This window comes from Drosophila erecta, unplaced genomic scaffold (genome assembly GCF_003286155.1).
Source record: "Drosophila erecta strain 14021-0224.00,06,07 unplaced genomic scaffold, DereRS2 tig00000092-arrow-pilon, whole genome shotgun sequence".
Taxonomy (NCBI): Eukaryota; Metazoa; Arthropoda; class Insecta; order Diptera; family Drosophilidae; genus Drosophila; species Drosophila erecta.
Genome location: NW_020825207.1, coordinates 17,963,899 through 17,988,437, shown reverse-complemented (window position 1 = coordinate 17,988,437; position 24,539 = coordinate 17,963,899). Strand labels below are relative to the sequence as shown.

At 46.3% G+C, this 24,539-nt stretch overlaps 5 protein-coding genes across 17 annotated transcripts; 3 read left to right on the top strand and 2 right to left on the bottom strand.

The window, feature by feature from the left end:
- The first annotated feature begins 1,144 nt into the window (after positions 1-1,144).
- LOC6549492 (peroxisomal acyl-coenzyme A oxidase 3) lies at positions 1,145-8,975 on the top strand. Of its 5 annotated transcripts, none has more exons than XM_026980838.1 (6): positions 1,145-1,163; positions 5,778-5,919; positions 6,385-7,308; positions 7,395-7,520; positions 7,574-7,919; positions 8,161-8,975. In XM_026980838.1, the coding sequence occupies exons 2-6, from the start codon at positions 5,785-5,787 to the stop codon at positions 8,709-8,711; spliced, it is 2,082 nt and encodes a 693-aa protein (XP_026836639.1). In that variant the 5' UTR covers positions 1,145-1,163; positions 5,778-5,784; the 3' UTR covers positions 8,712-8,975. The 5 variants fall into 5 exon arrangements, with proteins under 5 accessions (XP_026836639.1, XP_026836637.1, XP_026836635.1 ...); XM_026980836.1 differs by having other exon boundaries at positions 1,146-1,163; positions 5,775-5,919; XM_026980834.1 differs by having other exon boundaries at positions 1,149-1,171.
- LOC6549491 lies at positions 3,105-5,322 on the bottom strand. The gene is made up of 3 exons (XM_001974229.3): positions 4,470-5,322; positions 4,204-4,399; positions 3,105-4,145 (listed from the first exon to the last, which is right to left on the bottom strand). Exons 1-3 carry the CDS (start codon positions 5,254-5,256, stop codon positions 3,653-3,655), a joined length of 1,476 nt encoding a protein of 491 aa, XP_001974265.1. The 5' UTR covers positions 5,257-5,322; the 3' UTR covers positions 3,105-3,652.
- Positions 8,976-9,233: 258 nt separating the features above from the next.
- LOC6549493 (loricrin) lies at positions 9,234-12,437 on the top strand. Of its 8 annotated transcripts, none has more exons than XM_015156569.2 (6): positions 9,234-9,362; positions 10,662-10,757; positions 11,128-11,398; positions 11,502-11,576; positions 11,667-11,886; positions 12,093-12,437. In XM_015156569.2, exons 2-6 carry the CDS (start codon positions 10,697-10,699, stop codon positions 12,312-12,314), a joined length of 849 nt encoding a protein of 282 aa, XP_015012055.1. In that variant the 5' UTR covers positions 9,234-9,362; positions 10,662-10,696; the 3' UTR covers positions 12,315-12,437. The 8 variants fall into 8 exon arrangements, with proteins under 8 accessions (XP_015012055.1, XP_026836801.1, XP_015012057.1 ...); XM_026981000.1 differs by having other exon boundaries at positions 9,234-9,371; XM_001974231.3 differs by lacking the exon at positions 9,234-9,362 and adding an exon at positions 9,473-9,525.
- A 985-nt stretch (positions 12,438-13,422) lies between these two features.
- LOC6549446 (hornerin) lies at positions 13,423-16,333 on the top strand. 2 transcript variants are annotated; one of them, XM_001974232.3, is made up of 5 exons: positions 13,423-13,572; positions 13,994-14,006; positions 14,077-14,112; positions 14,414-15,842; positions 15,956-16,333. In XM_001974232.3, exons 1-5 carry the CDS (start codon positions 13,524-13,526, stop codon positions 16,106-16,108), a joined length of 1,680 nt encoding a protein of 559 aa, XP_001974268.1. In that variant the 5' UTR covers positions 13,423-13,523; the 3' UTR covers positions 16,109-16,333. The 2 variants fall into 2 exon arrangements, with proteins under 2 accessions (XP_001974268.1, XP_015012059.1); XM_015156573.2 differs by lacking the exon at positions 14,077-14,112.
- Positions 16,334-17,030: 697 nt separating this feature from the next.
- Positions 17,031-19,301, bottom strand: LOC6549447. The gene is made up of 4 exons (XM_001974233.3): positions 19,102-19,301; positions 17,995-18,252; positions 17,770-17,907; positions 17,031-17,584 (listed from the first exon to the last, which is right to left on the bottom strand). Exons 1-4 carry the CDS (start codon positions 19,172-19,174, stop codon positions 17,127-17,129), a joined length of 927 nt encoding a protein of 308 aa, XP_001974269.1. The 5' UTR covers positions 19,175-19,301; the 3' UTR covers positions 17,031-17,126.
- Between the last annotated feature and the right edge of the window lie 5,238 nt (positions 19,302-24,539).

Here is a 24,539-nt window from a genome sequence, read left to right as displayed (position 1 = left end):
TTCTGTATTTTGGGTTGTCTATTGCGCGGATTGATTTTCTTCAAGGGCAGGTGCCGATAAAGCCGAGGAAAACCTTGGCTAAACCGTTTTGCTGCATGTTTATGTTCATTAAAAGACACAAGATACTGGTGCATACTTTTATGATGAAATACTTATGTGACTTGGCCGAATTTCAGCCGCCAGCTAACACAATATTTATGATTTATAAACCTGTGATCTAAATATAAATTATTCTGGGTACCAAGATTTTTCACAGTAGTTAAAGTCTCAAAAAGTTGTACAAAATAGATAATGCAAAATCGAAATCAAAAAGTTTGACACCAAAGGCAGTCGTGATAAGCCGAGACCCGAACCCGCGCACAGTTCTCTGCTCTGTGTATCGGGTATCCGTATCCGTATCCGTATCCGTATCCGTATTCGTATTCGCATCTCTCCCACTCTCTCTATCCGAATCTGGTTGATGCCGTGCTCACCCACACAGCTGTGCAACGATGCCGGCCGGTTAACAAATGCTGTGTTACCCTCTCGCTCTGGCAACAGCCACTTGACATTGAGGCAGAATAAGGGGAAGAAGAAGAACCTGGCCCAGCTCTCAGCGACCCACTTCCCACACCCCACCACGACCCCCCGACCCCTATTCAGCATACATCCCCAGGAGAGAGAGCAGGGAGTACACTGAAAGAAAGGTTATATGAGGAAAGGGTAACAGAAATCAAAGGAATACGAAAAAAACCCAAAAATTATACTGGGGTATGTATAACATCCCCTTTCTCATAAACATATAAGCATTTTTGTTGGATCCCAGGGCTGCCAACTTGAGCCATCCATACTTACCTAACGCTCTTTAGCAGCATGCGATGTTTGGTGAGAAGAGGTAGATCACATCTCGCAACAATTGCTAGATTAAAAAGATAACCATCTGTTCATTTTCTCCCTGTGCATATGGGACTCGCCCCTATGAAACACCGTAGGGTTCCCATACTACGAGTGCTGTGAATCAGAATCAGGCGGCGTTATTCTCGCTCTTCGGCTCATTCACTTTCCATCAGTTGGCCGTGTCGGTTCGTTTATTCCCCAATTCTCCAATTCTCGCTGCCCGAATCTCGATTCTCTCGCGGTCGTGTGCCGGTTGGTGTTGTTGCTGCTGCTTAAATTCCGCGTTGGTGGGTGTGTATGTATAAATTTGGATTAATTGCCATGGTCTTGTGAGCTCAGCTGATTAAAAGTGTCCAGTTTTTGGACATGGTCATAGCGAAACTTCATCGGGAGAATACAACTATAAGGGCGGGCCCAAAGAAGCGCTACAGGTTGGCGGCTCGCACACAGATGCATCGAGGGCATCTCTCACGTGGCCCAGACCCAAACCCAAATTTTCCAACTCCGATTCTTTTCACGATTCTCTCTCCCGCCTTTTGGGCCCCAAACCGTTTCTACCTACTTGTTGTTTTCGCGGTGATGTAATACAGGCAGTCGGCAAACTGAACCCGAGTCCTTAGCCAAACAAGTCGCGTACAGGGTGTGTTGGCGCTACAGTGAAAGCCCTAGGCACGCACCAGTTAAAAGCTAGAACATTTATTTCTATCTTGCTTATAGCCCCTATATGAAGTTTTATCAGTGAGTGATGGTTTTCCCCTTTTTCTGTTTATAGCGCCACTTCAGCTATTACTGATGTGTTTTATAATGACTACTCGCATTCCCGTCAAAACAAATATTATACCAATAGGTTTATATGAATTGTTATAGTCATCTGGGTATTCAATGCAGAGTAGTGTTCCACGCTTAATTACAGTCTCCAACAAAGTTCTTGAACTAGGCCTTTCACCGTACGTGATGTCAGCCTCAATTGGGCTTGATTTGGCCACAATGGAGGCCCCTCTGTGCCGGAGTGTTGATTGTGCGCTAATTTGTCTGGAAAGTGTGTAAGTAAGAGTGAAATTAGCCGCTGCACTTGCATTGTAATTCATTTAAAAAAGTGGGGTCAGTGGGTTCGGCCAAGCCCAGTTTGATTGATTCAAAGGGAGTCGGCATACAAGTACATACAAAAATAAACGCCGGCTATTTTCATGTTCAAGGTTGACTCACGATAGAACCCCCATCAAAATCGGGTGGTTGGCCAACAAATTGTGACAGTTTCGAACGGCACGCAATGGCGATTGGGTGGACTAATGGGTTTCGCTCATTACATCGTCACCTGGCCACAAATTCTACCTGGCTTATCACGTAAGCCAAAAGTTTTGCTGCCACTTGGCTGGCAGCTGTTCAGTGCTGCTCCAACTGCCGAAACTTTATCAGTTTTGCGTTTGTTCATCGCTGTTTCTGGGTTTGTTTGGATTTGCATATGCCGCACATTGAGCACACTCACAATTTCAGTTTCATGCGACTCACGCCCCTTTTTAGGGTAATCGACTTCCATTTCCGCTTAAAATTCCAACTTATTTACTTTTCCAAAGCGCCCCAACATTGTTCTCCTAAATTGTCGAGTGCAAGCAAACAACTCCGAGTGGAGCGTGCTTTCCTCGTGATTGCGCAAAAATTTAGATTGTGGTGACTCTTGGGTGCGAGTACATAACTCAGATTGCGAATTGAGTTGTGCTAATTAAGTGTGGCACTAAATATTCTGAGAAAGCCGTATAAACTGGTTTATTGCCTCTTGCTCGAACATTTCGTCAACGAAAAGTTCCCGAACCTAGACAATAAGAACTTATCTCTGCGTTTGCCGCGTTGCCGGAGTAATTATTGCTAATTGTTATAATTAGCTGGAGGTTGATACCGAATGGTCAGCTTGGCTCGCTTTTATTTTGAATGCAAATAAAACATGCTATTGCCCACTTTTTCTCTGTATTTTAGGTATTTTATGAAACGAAACAGCCTGAAGAATTTGCGTCATAAATTACCTTTTTTGCAAACAGCTTCGTTTTCTAAATGAATTAAACACACTTAAGTTGTTGTTAATGACTAATGGATTTAAAAAAGTGATGGCGGTATAGTAACAGACTATTCGAACTTTCCCTTATCAAAAATTTACGATTTCTGAGAACCGAAAAGTGGACAAATCAAAGTCCACTCCACCTACAATGTTGACACATATGTAATTAAGTATTAAGATAAGACGGTAAACTGATATAACTATATCAGCTATAAGGAATTGTATGCCACTCCACAATTATTTATAGATTATCCGTACTGATGATTTCACCTTTGATCTTCCCGCTTAGAATACGTGTACTTTATTACCGGATGATCGATTCATGTTCGTTGATTCATGGTAATTCAAAACCGAGTGGACTTTAGCTCTAGTAGTTCTATTTATATTTCGGACATCCAAAGGTTTGCAATGCAATGCCTGATCAAATACCTGAGATATCGGGAGTCAATAAATTCGTGCATTATGCGCAGGATTTGATTATCTTCGGTATAGGTATACACTCGACCGTTTATGGGCAGTACTTCATCGAGGGAATCCACAACTCTGATGTGTGCAAATAATTTTAGGCATGGGGTAAAATTCAGTCAGCTGAATAAGTAAAGGAAAGCAAACTTGTTATTTGATCAAACTTAAGATTCCGTTCCGAAAATGTAGTATTACTCCCTAAAGATCAATTAGGAGCCGCAAATAGATGAAGTAAGCAATAAAATTTGTTAGGAGCAGAGCTTAGATGTCTCCCTCAGCCAGTTTGAAAGTCTTGAGGTCGACATCATCGTAAGGTGCCACATCGTGGCCTGGATCCTCTTTCTCCTCATCCAGCAGACAGTAGATGCTATCCGTTTCCTGTTTGATGATTTCGTCGCCCAGTCGCTTCCAAAAGGGACGACAGCGGTTCTTCCACTGACGTAGGTTGAAAAAGGCGCAATACCGAGTGGTCGAAGACTTGAGCATGGCCATGTAAAGAGGTGTGATTTCATCCGCCATTAACTTGGCCTGCAGGTAATTGGCCATCTTGCGGCTGTGCAGATCGTTAAAGTCCACGTAGATGCGCTTGGCGTGCTCATAGCACTTCTTAGCGATGCTTGTCATTTGGGTGTCCTTGGCGAAGATCTTCCCCAGATGCAAAAGTATCTCCGCCTCCAAATCACGGTGGGTATACAGTCGGGATAAGCGAAGAGCTCGCTTATAACACGAAATGGCCTTCTCCACGTGCTCAAAACTTTCGGTTAAAAAGGAGTTTTGCAGTTCTGGAGGATCTAATTAATAAGCCTACTTACATCTCGGAACATTGTCCCTGGAACAGGTAGTACTTGATGTTGAGCTTAACGAATCGGTACTCGGTGCAGGCCAGGATCTGGGTTTTGATCTGGTCCAGACACTGCTGGGCCGAGTTAAAGTTGCCAATCTCCATCAAGAAGTAGGCACGCTCCAGAAAGGTGTCGCAGAAAATCTCCATGTTCTTATCCCTGCCAACTGAAAGAGCGGCCGGTTATGAATTTCATAATAAATAGGCTCAGTCAAGCCTTTTTATGGTATAACTTACTTTCTGCTATAAGGACCGTGGCCCGTCGGGCCATGGCCACCGCATCTTCGGGGTGCTGGCGCACAATGGACTTGCCCTGGATGAGGAGCTGCCTGGCGAGATTCTGGGCCACCAGCTCGTGGAGCGTGAGGCTGCCTGCGGGCATTCCCACCTCGGCGGTCCACACGTGACCACGCACCAGATCCATGGCGATTTGTAGGTAATTGATGGCCGAGGTACGCTGACCCGTGTTCACCAGATACATGGAGTAGATGTAGTAGATGCGGGATATGTACTCGGCGGCCTCCCGCTCCTGGCCGGCAATGTTGCGGCACAGCGAGATGATGTGCTCATTGAGGGCCACCAGGGCGTATGCGTATTTCTGACGGTACGGCTCCAGCAGCTGCATGGTCTCGAAGAATAGGCCGAAACACTGTTTCAGACCCCGGTGCTTGTGCAGGCAAACGGCGAGTTCGGCATCCCGGAGGCGATCAACCATTCCGTAGAGCAATTCCGAATCATCGGATAGCCGTTCGCGGATATTCAGGCTCTCGAAGAGTGCATTCTCCTTGGTGGCCAGGCAGTGGAGGAACTCCGGCAGCATGGTGCATCCTGCCCGGCGCAACTCGTCCTCCAGAGCCTCGAAAACTGGTCCCTTGATGCGGCGCGCCTTATCGTAGGTCAGTGGAGTGATTGCTTGCCTTATGGTCTCGCGATCAAAGTTAATCTCTCGGAAATTTCGATGCGGTAGATTGCGCTTCACTTGGCGCGTAATGCGCACCACTTCGTTTTGCCACTGCAGGGACATGATCTTGGATCAGGTCAAAAGTGTTACATGAAATATAATTTATTTTTGTGGTAGTTATACTTGAAGTATAATTCAAGATTTGCTTCTTATTCTTAACTTTGTTACTGCTACAAACAAAGCTAACTTGATTATTCATTCAATATAACATAAAGTTTTAAAGCACTTATTTTGTTATATTCTGTTCTCATTTTGGGCGTGGAACTAACTAAGCCTATTCACAATGGTTTGAAACTTCTCTGTGTGCGTACAAGTGTGTTAGCTGAGAACAGTGCACACAAAACTGTTCAGCTGGCGAACAATGGCCCTAAAACCGCGCCTCTTGAGGGTTCTCCTTACTACGGCTTCAGTCGCTTGCACGCTTGTAGATAAAACAGTTCGAGTGCCCCACTTGTTGACTGGGTTGTCTGGTTGGTCTCGGCCATTTAAGCGTTTGGCTTAGATCGCAGTCGTTCTATAGCCTCTTGGTCGTCAACAGCTCCACTGATCCGATAACGTTCCCATTTCCTTTCTTCTTCAAGAAGTCAAATCATGGCCAGCGAGGACACAAGCTTTATTCCCGATCTTCCCAGCGGTGGGCCATTGGCCGCTTACAGAAAGAGGGCCAATTTTGACTGGAAGCGATTGCGACTGATATTCGAAAAGGAGCAGGGATTGCGAATTAAGGTAAGTGGATGACTATCTCTTGGAAAGATAATTTATATGGTTTGTGTCTTACACAACAGCTTACAAAATCGTTTAGTTATGGCTTACCTTTTTAGAGTCATGAAAAGGGCATTATCAAATAAAGTGCTATGCCATATTAAATTAAAATCTTAGTTTCTTAAGAAACACGTTAAAAAAATGTTCATTTTTGTTATACATTATATATACAAACTTTTACTTTTGATTAATGTGTTCCAATATATTTCATTAATAACTGATATTTCGAATTGCATCACTGATTAGGCATGTTATGAGTTTTGGTGAATGATTCAGATACTTTATTATATTTCAGCCTAACTTCAACGATTTCACATACACAAACCAAATAAATAAGAATGTTACTAATTAAATTAGGCCCATTTTCACGCATATCCCTATTACAAGATCCTTAAAAGTACTCCTATTTAAAATTTCCCTTTTTTGTAGTACAAAGTGTGGCGTCGCCTGGAGAATGACCCCCTTTTTGCCCACCCCTCCCGGACCCTGCCCATGGACGAGCAGAAGCGCCTGTGCGCCATGCAGGTGAATCGGATGAAGCACCTGGACCTGGTGCCCAAGGAGATCGAGAGCCTGAGCTTCTCGGCCAAAACGAAGTATCTGATGTACATCAACGAGGCGTTGGCCTGCTACTCGCCCAGTTTATCGGTGAAGATAGCGCTGGGCGTGGGCCTATTCAACAATGCCATCCGTGCCATGGGCACGGAGAAGCACCAGAAATATATAGAGGCAGCCTGGAATCGGGAGGTGATCACCTGCCTGGCCATCACAGAGCTGTCGCATGGCAGCAACACGAAGAGCATCCGCACAACGGCCACCTATGATCCGAGCACCCAGGAGTTTGTGATCAATACCCCAGACTTTGAGGCGGCCAAGTGCTGGGTGGGCAATCTGGGGAAAATGGCCACGGTGGCCATGACATTTGCCAATCTCTACACAGCTGATGGCCAAAATCATGGGCTGCACGGCTTCCTGATTCCCATTCGCGATCCCAAGACGCTGCTCTCATATCCGGGTGTTCTGGTCGGCGATATTGGGGAGAAGTGTGGCCTGAATGGCATTGACAACGGATTTGTGGTGTTCACCAACTACCGCATTCCCCGGGACAACCTCCTCAACCGCACCAGTGACGTGACTCCTGAGGGGGCTTACGAAAGTGTGTTCACCGAACCGGGAAAGGTCCTTGGGGCGGCCCTCGAGAGCTTCTCCGCCGGGCGCATTGGCATCATGCAGGAGTCGGCCAATACCTTGTGCAGTGCCGCAGTAATCGCGGTTCGGTACTCCGCAGTGAGGAAGCAATTTGGCCCGGAGCGTCAGGGCGAGGAAATGGCCATTCTGGAGTACCAGCTGCATGTAAGTCGAGTTAATTACTCATACTTAATTTCACTATATATTTTGAAATATATTTATATTTAACCTACATTGAAATCCCTCCCCAGCAATACCGCATCTTTCCCTATCTGGCGGCTGCCTGCGTCCAAAAAATCGCCACTGAGGAGCTGACCACCACTTACATGGAGATCATAGCACGTTCCCAGGCGGATTCCAATGGATTTGACGTTTTGGTGGGTTGTCTGTATGTCGCACCATTAGCACCTCTAACGAAAGCATTGTTTAGACCCAGAATGCTGCGGAGATCCATGCCCTGATCTCGTCGTCGAAGCCGTTGATCACCTGGGCAGCACGGGATGCAATCCAGGAAGCGCGAGAAGCCTGCGGAGGACACGGCTACCTGGCAGCAGCTAAGCTGGGCCAGATGCGCACCGACCACGACCCCCTGTGCACCTATGAGGGCGATAACAATGTCCTGGGACAACAGGCTTCCAACTGGTTGCTGCGCCAGTGGGGCGCCAAGCAACTGGAGACACCCATTGGCAGTGTGAAATTCCTGGAGCGCCGCAAGGAGTTACTGGCTCTCAACTATGCGTCCTTGGTGCAGAGAACTCCCGTAACCAGCTGGCAGTGTAAGTAGATGACTTTCCCGGACTCATAAATGCTCAAAAAATGCTAGATATCTGTGCGTTAGGCAGCTTTAGTTTCATTCATCAAGGGGGTTTTTACAAATCACTGAGCTCAGAATCTGAAGACAGAACAAGTATCTAAGTAGTTTTTAAAAATAATTGTGATTCGAAGAAATAGTATTATTAGCTATTACCTTATTTGTGGTGCTATGATTGTTTGACTAAAGAGCTCGTCTTCCTGCAGTCTCCCTAAGGTGCTACGAGTGGCTGCTGTGCCACCTGATGGCCAAAACCACGGCTCACATCGAGGGCCAACTGGCGGCGGGAAGCAGCAAGTTCGAGGCGAGAAACAACTCCCAGGTGGCCGGAGCACGGGAACTGTCCCTGGCCTACGCGGAGTACTATGCTCTGACGCGCTATGTGGACCACGTTAGCACGCTGACAGTGGAGGCGTCCTATGCAGCCGTACTCCGCCTGCTGTTCGACGTGTATGCCATGTGGCTGCTGGAGAAGCACATGACCACCTTCTATGTGGGTGGCTTTGCGGCTGGGCGGGATTTCTCGGCTGCAGTGCGTCAGCTGCTGCTGGACAGCTGCCTGAAGCTGAAGGACGTGGCTGTGAGCGTAGCGGATGCCATTTCGCCACCCGATTTCGCACTGAATTCGGTCATCGCCCGCGCGGATGGACTCCTCTACGAGAACTTGCAGAACGAATTTATGACCAATGAGGGGGCGTTCCAGCGACCCTCCTGGTGGCGTGACGTAATCATTCCGCAGGCCCAGTCCAAGCTGTGAGGATTACCACCTAGTTCTCCACCTAGTAACCAAGTGCCTGACTTCGAGTTAGATCGGAACTGGTGTTGCCCCTTGATAATCAGGTACAATGGCCAACTACATTCGCATTGCTCCTAGTGAAACGTTTTTTTTGTATTCATATGCCAACTATAACACACATTCGAGTACTTTAAGATGAGATCTGTTACTATGTTACGGTTAAACGCGTTGAGATAAAAGTATTTATGTATATAAACGAGTTAAATAAATGAGAATCATTTTGCGTTACAACGTTGTAGCTATGAAGTTTTAAGGTGGCCAAAATGGCATAGCAAGATAGTTGGGCTTGCATCAAAAGTTATGATTTCATTAATGAAGGAAATCTAAAAGTTGCTTCTTTTTATTATAATCACTCAGCCAGCGAGCATCCCATCTATAGATTTTACTATAAATCCCCGGCTCGAGTGACTCGCTAGCGTCTCCACTCTCTAGGCGTCGTCATCGCAGCGGGCAGTCCACAGGTGTCCGATCGCCTATAAGAGGACCTGGGCCCACCTGTTCCGACTCAGACGTTGCCCAGTTGTCGATCGGCGAGTGCGAGAGAATCGCAGTCCGGAACCGAGATCGGAAAACAAAACTGGTCAAGAACCCACCGAATCATAAACAAATCAAGTGAGTCAAGTGAGTGAGTTCGCAGTGGTTTTTGTATCTCTATCTCGCGCGGGACTCTCTATCTGTGTGTACAGAAATCGATCCCCTCTCCCGACGATCTCGGCCATATAACATCGATAGTTTTGCCAATTCGTTGCGCAGTTTTGGTTCCGTGCTGGGAAGTGTATGTAGTCGGTCTTATCAGCGGAATTCTAATGATGTGTTCTAATGGTGATCATCAAAGTCAGGGGCGAAATGACAAAACACATTCGGTCATCGGGAGTGCTTCTTAGTCGAGCTCCATTGTTTCGACAGAGCCGCGCACAAAGCTGTTAATTGTTAATATTTTGGTGCATCAACAGAAATTATAAATCATCTTCAGACCGGTTGCTCAGCCTCAAAGTTATTCAATTAGAACACACCAATTGTGGAACTCAAAAATCCCCGCTCCTAATGGCAACTTAATAAACTTCTGTAAGAAATGACAAACAAAGCGCTGACAGATTGGAATATAAATGGCGCACCGAAAATATCAGATGGCTGGCAAAAGGGGGAAATCAAAATAAAATACAAAACAAAACATTCAATATACATTTCTAAACTCTGAACAAATTAGTGAGAACCGGTTCGTTCTTCTCTTTCTCTCGTGTGGGAGACGGCCACTGAATTGAGTCAATAATATACACAGTCATATGGAGATGGAGATCCATTAATTTGCATTTTGGGGTTTTTGTTTTCGATACGGATGGCCAGGCCCTCCTCCCTCTAACCGTGCCCCCGAATCTGATTTCTTTTCGCCAATTCATTATGGGAAAATCGTGTAAGGGCAATTAGTTGTGGGTTGGGCTAGAAAAATATACTCGTATATGAATTGATTGTAATTGCAGTCTACGGGCCTTAAGCTTCGTGTCCAGTTAGGCGGGGGTGAAGCCAATGACCCTCGCCTGGGCATCCAAGAATCGATTACTGGCAGTGCATCCCCTATTCCGCATGTTACAATCGCGCATATTACCGGCTGGTGCAGGCGGATTTATGGATTCTGCCCCGAGCGGCTAATGACAATGGATGTGAAAGTATCGGGCAATGAGGCAGCAGCTCCCAGTTGTTAGCAGATGCTACTGGACAACCTCTAGATAGGATCTTATATAACACTAAGCCATCTAGACGTCTATATGTCAGCCAATCAATTCCCACTTCCGTTTTAACGACTTTAAATTTTGTAGGCTTTAAAATATGCATCTTTTCGCACACAAGTTGTATTTACACTACTTGTCGAAACCAGTTCTTAATGATTCCATTGTTTTATTTTTTACACCCCAGGTCCTAAGTCCAATTGCAAATGCCCAGCTAAAAATATGTGGAAGGTTCTGCTTATTTGTGTGGTGATGAGTGCTCTGAATGAAGAATCATCGGCAGGTAAGAGTTATTATATCCGCAATCATAATAAAACTATAGTTTTTAAAATAAATCAAATGAAGAGAGAACGCCGTAGGCTGTTTCTCCGACTATCAGATACCCATTTCAAAACTATTTTGGCTAACGATAGAAGTAGTCAGAAAAATATAAAACTGAAAAATAACAATTTAGTAATCGTTATTAAGAATACTTTATTCTTGATTGGTTTGGAAACGCTTCATTGTACCTGTTATACACTCATTCTGTACGGGCAATGGGTACCACTTTTAAAGTATAATAATAAATGTGAACAATATGAAATCCTACAATACTTTGCTCAATATATTGCAAATAATTTTTTTATCATCCACATGATTTTCCTTTATTTCAGCAAAAACGGGTCCGACCCGCAGACGACGAGCATACGCCGGCGGATACGCCGGAGGGTATGCCAGTAGTGGAGGAGGAGCCGGCGGCTACACTGGAAGCTACAACAGCGGCGGTGGGCACAGCAGTTATGTGGGTACTGCTGGTGGTGGTGGTGGCTACAACGATTACGATGACTATGGCGGCACCTCACCCAACTTTGGCATCATCGATCCGTATCTCTTCCACCAGCAGCTGACGAATCATATTTTGTCCCAGAACTATGCTAACCAACAGTGAGCATCGATCATATCCAGGGGTTATATTGTCTGGGGCTTTTGGGTAGTCATACGGCGGGCTAAGGGTAAACCTAACGCTTGAATATATCTGTTCTTGTAGAGCTATAACTGGTCTGGCCACGGCTGGCAACGCTTATGCATCCGCGGATGCTTCTCTTGTCGACGACAACGATATGTAAATACAAGTCCATAGTTCTTAGCTAATCCCAATACTAATTCCGGGTTCCCAATGGTATTCCTTACTCTAATTTCCTTTTCTGCGCAGTCGCATCCAGCAACAGATCGCCGCTCAGCAGGCCTACCAAGACAATCTAGTGCGCCAGAATCGGTACAGAGGCGGTTCGAGCTCTGGATCCGGCTCTGGATCTGGATCAGGATCTGGATCCTACAACTCACATCGCTATGCACCCAGCTATGCCTCTGCCTCCGGATCCATCGGTTCCAATGGCTATCGCCAGACGGCCTTTATTAGCCCACCCAATCCGGTAAGGAACCCATATACCTTCTCTCGACCAAGAACATAAGTCGAACTTTACGTCACTTTACGTTTGTTTTACTGCAATTGTTGGTTTGTCAAAAGGTTAAATTATAATTGTATTTAACAGATCCCAACATATTATAAAAATAGCTTACCGATTCGCATAGTCAACTGGCTGATTCAACTAATATACGGTAAATTCCTTTTTCACAGGCCTCTCCCAACATTGTGAATCGCTTTGGAGGCGGAAGCGCTGGTGGATCCTCGTTCTCCAGCTCCAGCAGCTCCGGAGGAGGCGGTGGCAGCGGTGGTGGCTACAAGGGCGTCTCGGTCTCGTCATACAGCCACAGCAACGGAGACGGAACCAGCCGACGTGGAGCCCAGACCACGGTGAACGACAACGGAAAGGTCACCTCGTATTCGGTGCACTCTTAGGAAGATCGGTGGAGTCCCTCCTCTGGTGGCTAGGCTAACATTTACCGGTCTGACAAGGCAAGCCGATCCCATTGAATATGTATAAAATATATAAATAATATACGCGTATTTTATTGTCAAGTTGATGGGCTTTCTTATCGGAGGGGCCTATGGCGAAGCTTTCTATAAGTAGAAAGTTCCATTCTCCTTTTCTGCCTTAGTCAAAAAATGCAAATTTGTATATACATTTGTATATTAACCTTGATTTTGACGTTGCTGTTGGCCTATCAATGCCAATACGTATATAAATGTGTTGTATTTTTATTTCAGCAAGATTATATTTACTTATTTTATTTCAATGTTTCCGTTTTTATTGGACGGATGGGCGTATCAAAGGTGACCGGAAATGTTCTATCGCATTGAAGTTGATTCTATATAAAGTGGCTAAGTTTCAAGATCGTGTTCTTTATTCAAGACTAAGTGAAGCTAGAGACACGTCCTTAAAGATTGCGAACTTAGAAAATTTTAGGACATGGTTTCAATTTAAGTAAACAAAATATCTTAAGAAGGTAAGGAAACAAGTATTATAAAGAATCTCTTCCCAGTTACGATTGTATCTTATTTCGGGACTTATTCCAAATTAGTAAGACGCATTACGGTTTTCAAAGGTCTTGATAAGACCGGCTAATTTAGCAAATTACGTCTGAAAGGAATGTTAGTACTTCCTGAATTTAATTTGAAGCTCAAGGTTTTTTCTATATATTCCTTCACCTTGCTCGGGGTGTTTTTCTAAGTTCAATGGGAGCTCATTAGCATTGTGTTCCACCTATAAACATAAATTATATGTATATGTAAGTAATCGCAAAAGTGATAATGGCCATACATGGCAACTACATACTCTGCGTTTCTTGAGCAAGGTTCCCCGCCGATCATAAAAACTGAATATGGAAAATACACGTATTCTATATAGGGCGATGATGTCGCAATTAACTTTCATCACCCGGCTTTCTGCACCAATTGCGAGCTCCAATTCTACGTGTACTATCAGTGGCATTCTCTCTAGGTCAGAAATCAATCAGTTCAAGACTGAGTTATACATAAGTGGCTCTTATCACCGCCGTCTGAGGCTTTAAAGCGGAGCTCCCTTCGCTCGATTGCATTAGTACAATTTTAATCGCGAGTGCCTAACGTATTTTTCGGTCAAGAGCTACCAAAAAAAGTGCTGCCAAAATGAATAAGCTGCTGGTCTTGGCCCTTTGCCTGGGTGTGGTCTGTGGAGGTAGTGCACTGTTCCGAAATAAGCTAATCCAGAGAATTGCACCTAAGATGTAGCTGATCCAATTTTTCGAGACTGCCTATCAGTGCAGTGGATCGCAGTGTCGTCAGTGGCACTTGTTTTTCCCTGAATGAAATATTTACACAACACCCTGAAATTGTGTAATTTATGGCGCGTGTGGCGATAGGAGATTGTAAACCGACCGAAATACACTATTTTCCCTTGAACGTGCTAAAATAAAGGGTATTTCAATAAGCCGCAGATCTACGGAAATATAAAAGTTCTTCAGTGAATGGGAAATCAATTTGAATGACAGTGTTACCAGTTAAAAGCTATGGATTTCGTATTTAAGTTGTAAAAAAATGAAATTTTAAAATATATTTGGGTACGATACCTAACGCATTTTCTCTTTTTATCCTTACAGATTTCCAATCCAGGTAATTTGATTTAAAATGTCCCATTTAACATACGATCTAATGGTTTGTTTTCAATTTTAAAATCCTAAAGTTTGGCCAGAACCAAACGCGACAGTTTTCACTCTCGGTAAGTGCCTTGTTGCAAATGTTGAAGATCTTTCATTTCCGAATCGAGAAAATTGAAATTTCCCCATTGGCTGACATGGTACTTCAAAATTTTAAATTATAACTGTAGATAAATATCATAGATCACTGGGTAAAAATATTTCTAAAATCAACAAAACTGCAAATATATAATTTATTTTAACTTATCTATCAATACTGCATTGGAAACTACATTTTTGTTGATTTAGAGATCCTTTTAAGCCCCAATGACAATCGTTTCCTGCGCTAGAAATCATTACTAAGTTAACTGACCTAATCCTCAGCCACTACAGTTCCCACGGGCAGGCGGTGGAGCAGGCTCGCAAGAACTCTGGCTACGGAGGAGGCTATAGCAGTGGTTTTGGAGCTGGCTTCGGAGGAGCCTCCGGTCAGGTTGATGGCTCGGCTTTGGGAAACCTGGAGAGCTCCTACGACTCCGTGGGTGCCACTGAGTCCGTCGAGGGTGCCTCCGCTGGAGGATTAGGTGGTGCCGTGGAGACTTTGGGTGGAGCTGCTGGTACGCAGAACGTTGGTGTGGGAAGTGCTGGTTCCTTCGGCTCCAACTTTGGCGCCGGTTTTGGCAGCGGTTTTGGCGCCCAGAACTCTGCCTCTTTTGGCACCCAGAACGCTGCCTCCTTCGGCAGCTCGTTCTCCAGCAACGCCGCCTTCCAGAGCAGCGCCGCCTCCAACTTCGGCAGCACCGCCGCCCACCAGGTGGGCAGCAATGTGGAGTTCGCTGAGAACGCCAATGCCGGCAACAAGGTCAACTTTGGTGGAGTGAACGCCGTGGACACCAGTGCTCAGCTGCTCAGTGGAGCGCAAACCGTGCAGTCCAGCCCCGTTTCCGAGTATTACAGGCACGAGAAGATTGTGTCCACCCCGCATCAGGTGGTCTACACCATTCCCGGTGGCTCCCAGCGTTACGTCCATCACGAGGAGCGTATTGTCGAGCAGCCCGCCCAGACTCAGGTGACGCAGACGGTCCCAGTTCAAACCGCCCACTACTATCAGCGCAAGGTAACCACCTCGGCATCCGCACCACAACTGATTCAGCCAGCTGCCAGCAGCCGCTTAACCTACGGATCGAATGCCGCCTCCTCCTTTGGCAGCAATGCCGCCAGCAACTTTGGCAGCAATGCCGCCTCGAACTTCGGTAGCAATGCCGCCTTCACCTCTCAGTTTGGCGGTTCTTTTGGCCAGAACTTCCAGCAGAACAGCCAGCTGAACCAGCTAATCAGCCAAACCCAGCAAGCTGCCCGCCAGCAGGCTGCCTCCCAAGGCGCATCCGCTAACCAGGTGCAGGCTGGAAGTGGCTACGCCTCCGGCGCACAGGGAGGCTTCAACTCCGGCTACAACTCGGCCTTCAACTCTGGTTCCCAGTTTGGATTCAACTCCGCCAGCTCCCTGAACTCCGCCAGCTCCCTGAACTCCGCCAGTGCCGGAAACAGTGGAGCTCTGCTGAGTGGATCTTTGCTGGGCGGAAGCCAAGGATCTCTGCTGAGCGGACAGGTTGGCGGACAGCAGTCGCTGCTCAGCGGATCCCTGTTGGGCGGACAGCAGAGCTTGGGACTTGGACTGAATGCGGCGCAGACCGGTCAAGTGGCCGGAGCTAGCAACGTTGGGGCCGGCCTATCAGCAGGAGCCGGAAACGTAGGCAGTGGCTACAGCACCAAGCAGTGGGAGAAGCAGTCCAAGTGGTCTTCCCAGAACTCGGTGGGTTTTATTTGACATCTGTATAATTGCGCTGCAATTGATGACCAACTTTATGATGAGAGTCCTCATTCCTGTGTTTTACAATAATCTTTTTTTCTTTCCCTGTCCAACAGTTCGATTCCAATGGCCATACCAACAACTACAAGGACTTAGTCACCGGCGAGAGCGAAAGTGTTGACATCAATGGAAAGCGGGCGGGATACCATGCGGTCACGGCCTCCGTCGATGACAATGGCAAATTTGGAACCCACAGTGTTCACTCGTAAGGCGGCTACAGCAGCACCCAAATCTTTACGCCTGTCGTGTTCTTAGGGAGTGAAATACTCAGCTCGCAATGTTGTTGTAAAATAATGTGAAGTAAAAAAAATTGTTTAAATGTCTGGTGAATCTTTTATCAAACCGTGAAGCGACCTCAAAACGGAAAAATATATGCAGGTGTGTCTGAGCATGACTACGTACACACATTTGACACATTTTGAAGCTCAAGACAAGAGAGAACGTTTCGACTACCAGATACTCGTTACTCTGTTAGTAACGAAGTGTGTATCTCCAATATAGAAAAATGCAAGAAGAAAATAATTTCACTGCGGAGGTTACTATTATTGTAATGGTAATTTGTAGGCGTTAAAGTGGACTTGGCTAAAATGTGTTTTTAATACTATATTAATAATATTAATAGGCAATTAATAATAATAGAAATTGGCCAGAAAAAAAGTAAAAAATGTGGAAAGCTTCGTAGGCTTCGTTCCTAGAATCTGCATGATTAATTTCATCTCACAAGAAATACAAAATACATTATTTACTTAGTTTCAAATCCGTTACGCTGCCTTTGAAGTCTCAAGTTACGAAGCTCGACTTTGTGCGACTTAGTGCCGAATTCAAAACAAGTTCAGTTTTTGTAATACATTTTTTGTGAATGTTATTATTTCGTCAGTACAGTGTGCTTCGCAGAATTCGGTTAGACCTCGGTCACTTTAATTTTTTCAAAAGAAAATCAGAATTTTTTTAAATATTCCTTTGAGTCATTTTTGTTGTATTATATAAAATCCCTTCTTTACTAAATTGTATAAAACCTTTAAATTTCTCACAGTGTTATGTGTTGTTATCAGCAAAATGTGGTACGTATACCAAGCGGAAACAGCTTGAAAAATAAGGCAAAGCCAAATATTAAGACAGTAAAATGAAATGTCTAGAAAAACTAAGCTACAGTTTTATTTTAAATAGAATCGCGCATTACCTAACTTTACAAAATTGTGGAAACCGGTTGGGGCAGAGGGCTTTTCCTCACGAGAAGGGCCGCTCCAGCTTGCCATCCACCACCTGGACGACCCCACTGTTGATGACACCCTTGTGGTGATCCTCCTGCTCTCTTCTGGCCTTGCTATCCCGACGGCGTCTGAACTCCGTGGAGGACATGCAGTAGCAGGGCTTCCAGCTGGGCCGCCGGTAGAGCTGTCCCTGTTCCTGCGGCACCCGCTCCGTGGTCCACACCGGGACGTAGTGCGTCCAGGTCTCGCCGTTCCTGTAGATGCTGCCTGCATCGGAGCTGCCGCCGGTGTAGACGTTGCCGGGATAGTACTGGGGATAAGAGCCCTGGTAGCCACCTCGATTGGCTCCCTGGTAGCCACGCTGCTCGCCGGAGAAGTTGGGATTCCACTGGGACTTGGGATCATACGGCTTGCGGGTCTTGTGCTTTGAGTCGCTGCCACCGCGACCCTTGAAAATGGGCACACTGGCGTCCTCTGTGGGCGGTGTTCGTTTTTTGAAAATACAGTGGGAAAATAGGGTTGTTTCTCTTTTTAATTAAACTTTTAAGCTACTACGGTTCTCCGAATCAAATCTCTGAGTACCTGACCCCTTCCCGTACTGATAATATTGGTTCAGGAAGGGAAAGTTAGTTTGCTAGCAGATTCCGCTGCCCACTCACCCTTGTCGCCGTGCTGCTGGGCGGAACTGGTCTCATTCCCGTCCGAATCGGAGGTGATTTCGAAGGTGATGTCCGTGTGGATGCCCACACGCTTCTTGTGCTTGCCCAAATCCGTAATTTCCACGCTCTCCTTGGACTCTGTATTTATTTTATTTTTGTAATTGGTGCGCCGAGGGACTCGGATTCGTTAGTTTCGGGGTTGTGGCAGTGGGGGAATTTAATTACCTTTCGTTTGCTGCTGTCCATCGCCAGTATCGACGGTGACCCGTACTCCGTGGATCTTGGGGCGATTTCCCCCGCTGGAAGTTCCGCTGCCCGAGGTTCCTCCTCCACCACTCAGGCTGCGTCCCGTTCCCGGTTCGTAACTCCCATTTCCAGTTCCGCCCGCCTGTCCGGGCTGCCCGGGTGAGCCCGTCTGATTCTGATTGTTGCTGCCATCGCTGTCATCGAAATCCAACTTGGAGGACACTTTACTCGCCTGACCTGGTTGCCATCCGACGCCAGCATCGTTGTTTGTTTTCGGTTTAGCATGGAAATTAGATTTAGCAGAAATTTAATTAAAGTTATGCAAACACCACGACCACGGATACGGATGCACCCTGGACCCGGATGGTCGTCCCACCTCCTCCGGACTTTAATCGCACGAATTGGAGCGTGCTGCGGATCCGTGGCATACAAGTGATGCAATTAGCACACGCTGACTTATTTACGGATATGCACCGCACCGCACCGCACCGATTCAACCGACTGAACTAATCTGCAACCTGAGCTGCCGCTGACCGATTTGAGGTTGCACTTGAATATGCACGGGCAACGCCACAATTATGGGATTAGTCACAATCAGAGTCGCATTTCGCTGGGCGGGGGAACCAATTAGGCTTCCAGCTGAGAGCAAGCGAGCAAGTCTTCGATGGGCATGGAGTACTGCCCATTGTGCAGTCCATGCCGCGGTAAGCCCATCCGAGATGTGTGTATTTTTGGGGTGGAGTATGATTCCAATGCAAACGGATGGTCTCTTATGCTTACTAAGCGAATTAGTTGCGCTTTCGTTCTAATCAAATGAATCTACCTCGCTTTCAATAAGCCATTTGCAGGGCGTTACATGAATGGCAAATACCTTCAGGCTAATTGCTTTAAAATCTGCCTGCACTCGAACTTCACCCTCGAATTCTATAGCATTGTTTATTTCGTAGTTCCCCACCACCGGAGTTCCGGAATTCCCTGCAACCGAGTGACACGGAGCCACACCTATTCCCGAAAATTCCAGCCGACTCATGGAGGAACTTCTTCTCCCGCCGCGTGATTGATGGCTGATCCATTACTTTGAACAACCTTGGACGCAGTGATGGGTTAGCAGCAGGCCTCCAAAGAGCAATATCAACAGGTGGGCGGCGAAGGAGCTCATTGTTGTTGAGCTGGGCACGTGGGAGTCGAGTGTTCTGATGGGTATTCCCTGGAGGTTCCGCGAAAACAGATCTCGAGAGTGGAGCCGCGTCTCGTGTGCGCACTTGAAAACCGCCGACCAACAACTAAGCGAGGCAAAAGCAGCAAGCTGATTTCAAATATCTACGGAGATTCATTAAAATTAACTGGCGGAGCTGGTGAGCAGAAAAAAGGCGCTTTTGTTTGAACTCTACTTAAGTTTTAGACACTGCTGATGCTCTGCACAGAAAACAAAAATGCGCAACGAATCGCTAATTCGTTGCTTTGATGGGTTCCAATAATTACAAATTAAAAGCTTAGATTGATTAGTACTTGAAGATACTAGTGGAATATTAGGGCTAAAGACGCTGTGATCAAGAAAGGGTTAAAGAATTTTCTTGCGTCAACGGAATCGTGCAAGGACCAGGACCTTTTCTCGCAGTGTGCTTTTGTTGTTGACGGCTTGTTACAGCTTGCGGATAAGATCGGATAAGTTGTTGCTGTTACGTGGTGGATGCATTCGTGGGTGGGGCACGGTGCATCTGAGCGTTATGCGTAGATCCAGTAATTGAAGCTAATCGGTCGGCTAGCATCTTGTGATTGTTTCGAGGTAGTTTCCGCTGTGCTCGTATCTTGGAGATTCCATTGTATCCAGCTGCTGCTTTTTGTTCTCGATTCTGCGACTCGCTTTGTTTTGGGCTTTTTCATAATGCTCTCATCGTTAATCATGGAACGTCGAGCGCTTCTCTATGGCCAGTTGGCAATTATATTCTGCGGCAATTTTGACAGCCGCCGAGCGATTATCGTCATTAGCCCCCTGAAAACCCGAATACCAAGTTCATCGCGTCTCAAGTTCAAGTTGGCTTTGGGCATCAATGGCGTTGTAGTCGCAGGTTTACTGGGCAAACACATTTACTTTTTTGGGGGACTTTCCTATTGGTATCCTCCCTTAAGCCCCTTGGTGGTGCACTAATGAAGCATTTTCCCATTTGTCAAGCAACGCCCCCGCATCAACCACTTCCGGGAGAGGGGGAAATTGCATTAGATGGATCTAGATCTCCCATAACCGCACATGTCGGAATAATAATGTCGGGCCAAACAAATGTATAAGCCATAAATTTCACCCCACATCGCCATTCAGTACGGCCCAGTAGTGGGTCCAAGGCAATTAATTAGCAATTGCATTTGGCGCTGTCATTACGTGTGATAATTAAAAGGACTCTGGATATGTCCCAAGTATCCTGCCAAGGAAAACTGAAGAAATCCTCCAAATGTATGGCCATAAATCGTGTGGCCCGGCCCAAAGATCCCGACCCGTCTGCAAATGCACTTTAATCTCGAATTTATCAAGCGTAATAGTTTGCCCCTGGAAGGCTTTTGTAATCTCAGGGATTAGACTGGCATATATGTGGACACGTGGGGCAGGGCACACATGAAGCCAAAGTGGGTGGGCTTGGTCACTGGGTTGGCCCGAGCCCATTAAACAGATGGATTTCGTTGTCAACCTTTTTATTGCAAGCTATGAGTGGTGGTCTTCAATCGGAGGTCTTTCAGGAGAATATTGTTTTCGAACGAGGCTGCTAATCCACATGATTAATGACCTAAAAAGTAATTATAAATTTTAGAAGTGAAGTCGATCTTCACTTATGTTAAACCGAACTTAACGAATTTGTTTATACAACAAATGATCAGTTCCGTGCTGATTTTAAGCTAGAAATCTTCTAACTGAACTAGCCGATTATCCTAATTTGAGATTTATTCAAAGAGCCACCCGTGCAGCCAATCAAAAAGTAAATAGATGTCCTAATATTAGTTTGCGCATCGCTCTGACTTGCTGGTGTTTGCCACTTCCATCTCGGTGGCTCCAATCCGGGCCAGAATCAGTTCCCCATTTGGACGCTGCTCTGCTGCTCTCGGCCGGCTGACTGACAGCTTCTTGGCCATGTTGTTGTGCCTTGTTGTGTGGTGGCCGGCGATTTGCATAAAGTTTTGCATTTGCTTACATCAACTTAATGTCCATTGTTCCTATGCATTTGTGCTGCACTGGACGGAGGAGAAGTTCAAGTGCGTTTCGGCGAGTTGCTTGCATAATGCTACGGCCGGCCCTTCAAGACCAGAAAAACTTTTGCACTCGAGTATCTGTATCTGGCGGATGGGTGTGGGGCTCTGGAGACCCAAGCCCGGACAAAGGCATACTTTCGGGCTGCTGTTGAATGAAAATTGGATTTTTGATATACTCGCTTTGATAATTTCTGGGTATCCGAGCAGAGCACTGCGTTTGACTCGACCAGTGTGGACTCTTTGTCCATAAATGTTAATTACACAAAATACAAGTATATTTGTATAATGGCCGGCCGAAGCCCGAGCGGACACCTATCTAACAGATGCAGATACAAAGATACAACATGTTTGCCTAACCAAGGACTATTACCATTGTTTCGGTGTTTCGGGATCCGGACAAACAATTAAACTGGCAAAATCAAAATCGAAATTTACTAATTTATGCGTCTAGCTGCCATTTGCAGTTTGTACAATATTCCAGTCATTTCTCTTTCCATATCTTATATTGCTGGAATAATGCCCGAGTAAATTGCACATTTTCGAGGGGCCATCCTTGAACTAATGAAATAATGGGCCAGCCGAATTAAATTATGGCCAAAGCAGTCCCAAGGGATTCCGGACTCCGCATCCAGGACTCGGGACGGGACGCGGACTCCAGGACAATAACTAAATTTGCACCCACCCGATTACCGAAATTTTTGATTGCATTGTTGCCGTTTGATTTGCAACCACTCGAGGAATGAACCACCACCGCCACCCCACCACCGACACCTTGCGGGAATGGCACTTCCCCTCCTCCGCGATCCCTGCGATCCGCATCCGCAGCCGCATCCGCACTTCCGACCCTCATTGACTATTCACACCCATGTATTTCCACTCCGCGTCTTTGTGTTATTATTATTTTTTCTCCTTCGGCTGTATATACAATTTTTATTATTCGCTCGTTTACGGCTCTAGCATTTGGTCCTTCCCCCACTTGGGTTCTGGAGTCCTCTGTCTGCTTTTGGGTTTATCGTTTCTCGTGTAGTGCGAAATTATCACAAAACGCATTGAATTTGCTTTTATTGTTGGCGGGTGTCGGCTGCCTTTGGTCGCTTCCAAGTGGAAATCATTTTCCACCCCCTCTTCCACCTTTCGGCCAACTTTCCATCTTTCCCTAATCCAAAATATTAAAATGCGCTTGGAGAAATGCTGATAGCGATGCTTATTCAAAAGCTGTTGGCTTTCCAAGCCAAATTTGAAAATTGCAGAAATGTTCCATTCCATTCCAAACATGTACATGTTTGTCTTTCCTATTATTTCTCTAATGAAATAAGCAACAATCGCCCGATTTATCTCAGTGCAGCTGCAGCGGAAGCCGCCTTTTCCGCTCTTTTCGTCTTATCGCCTCTGTGTGTTTGTCCTTTGTTGTGTGGGCACCGCCATCGCTGCTCCTGATGCTGCTCCTGGTGCTGCTCCTGATGCTGCCGATGTGGTGGTGCTCTGTGGGTGGAGGGCGACCACAGTGGTGCATTGGCAATTTTGATGCATATCAAGGAAAACAGTCTCTATGAAGTACAAGAAATGTAAACCAGATTCCATCCAATAAAACGGGGAATACCAAGTACAAATTCTTAATAATATGCACGTGTGAATCCCGAAAAATTTAATTTCGCTTAAATGCGAACTAGAATTCGATTTTTTCCCTATCGCGACCCACTGTGCATGCAAGGATTTTTTATGGCCACCTGGCCGCCCACACCGACGCAATCTGGCAGGTTGCTTGAGTGCAAAAAAGTGGGTTTAAGCCCTTGAAAATGGAAATGTTTGGCGCTGTTTCGAGGGCAGGCCCTGCTCCCGTGGCTTGTTGACCGTCCACCCACTTCCACCCACCCCAAGGCCATCCCCCAACCCAAGCCCCCACCCCCACGACACTTAGCTGACAATGAGCAGTGACAGCGCTGGAGCGGCGGAACCGGGGTGGCCCTTTTTAAGACCACTTGCGGTCGCACCACAGAACCCTCAGATCCCTCGGAACTCCGACCCCGGAAGTCTGCACGTCTGTTGCATCTGTCGCATGCCGGAACTAAGCGACAACTGGGGAGGATGAGGGTGTATTATGTTCTGGGTGGCGGAGGGGCGAGCCCCCGGGGAAATGCAGTCGATAATGATGCGTATTCGCAGCGGCGATTATGACGAGCTCGATAGAGCTGCAAACGGGACAACTACTCGACTTGACATGCATGATTTAGGGCGCCGTCTGCCGAGTTCCACTTGGCCAGCCCGGGCGCAACCCCACTCCCAGTGACCTTCATCCTCTTTCGGTGCCGCTTCCATTTCGCAAATTGCAAATAAGTCACTACAAAGTGCCCCGAGCCGTGTCGTGTGACAATTCTCGCAAATTATGTTTTTTCGCTGTGCTGCCCTCCAGTTGGCCAGGAAACTGGAAACTGCAGCCAGCCTAATCCGATTACACTGAGCTGCAAAGTTGGGAAGCAGTCTTGCCTGGTTTTGAACGAGTGCTAGTGGTTAGTAAGACACTATTACTCTGCCATTGCATTTGCTGGGTTTAATAACGATTTAATAATAATGCAAGTATTTGGCAATTGAAGTTCATCAATGATTTGTCGATACGAATTTTCAAAAGTATGTGTTTTCAATTCCTTGTCGCACAGTGTCCCTGCACCCATTTCTATTGCGATATTCCGATTCGCGCTGCACTTTTGGGTATCTCGCAGCCAGCATATGGCACACTCGGCTGCGGAGGATTCGAGGACCTACCGCTCTTGGGTTACAAACGGAGCTGGAACCGGTCTCACACACGTCCCATAATTGGATTTCGATGACTGCAAATTGGTGATAATTTCGATTCGCTTCCGGGCAGCTTCCACAAAACGCACGTGGGTCGTGAAAATGCGACCATCTGCGGCCGATGGGGCAGCCTCTTTTCGCTCCTTATACTCTCTATGTCTGCTCGTGACCGGCTAAGTGCGGATTGCACAAATGGACATGCGGATTGGGAGCGTCGTCCAAAGTCCACAACTGCGCTTTGTGTCTGGCCAAATGGCCGCGATTACACAAACGCGACTGGGGACAAATTGTGACCCCCAGAAATATATGAAGAAATGGAATTACTTGCGAAATATATGGAAAATACACTAGACTACAGTCTATCTGCAGTTGTAGTTATGGCAAACACAGTGGGCTTATTTCTAGCACATGCTAACATTTACAGAGTGCTTTATGTTTTAGCAAAGATAAAAGCATTTAATCCTAGGAGGAGGATAAATACGAGTATATAAAGATGT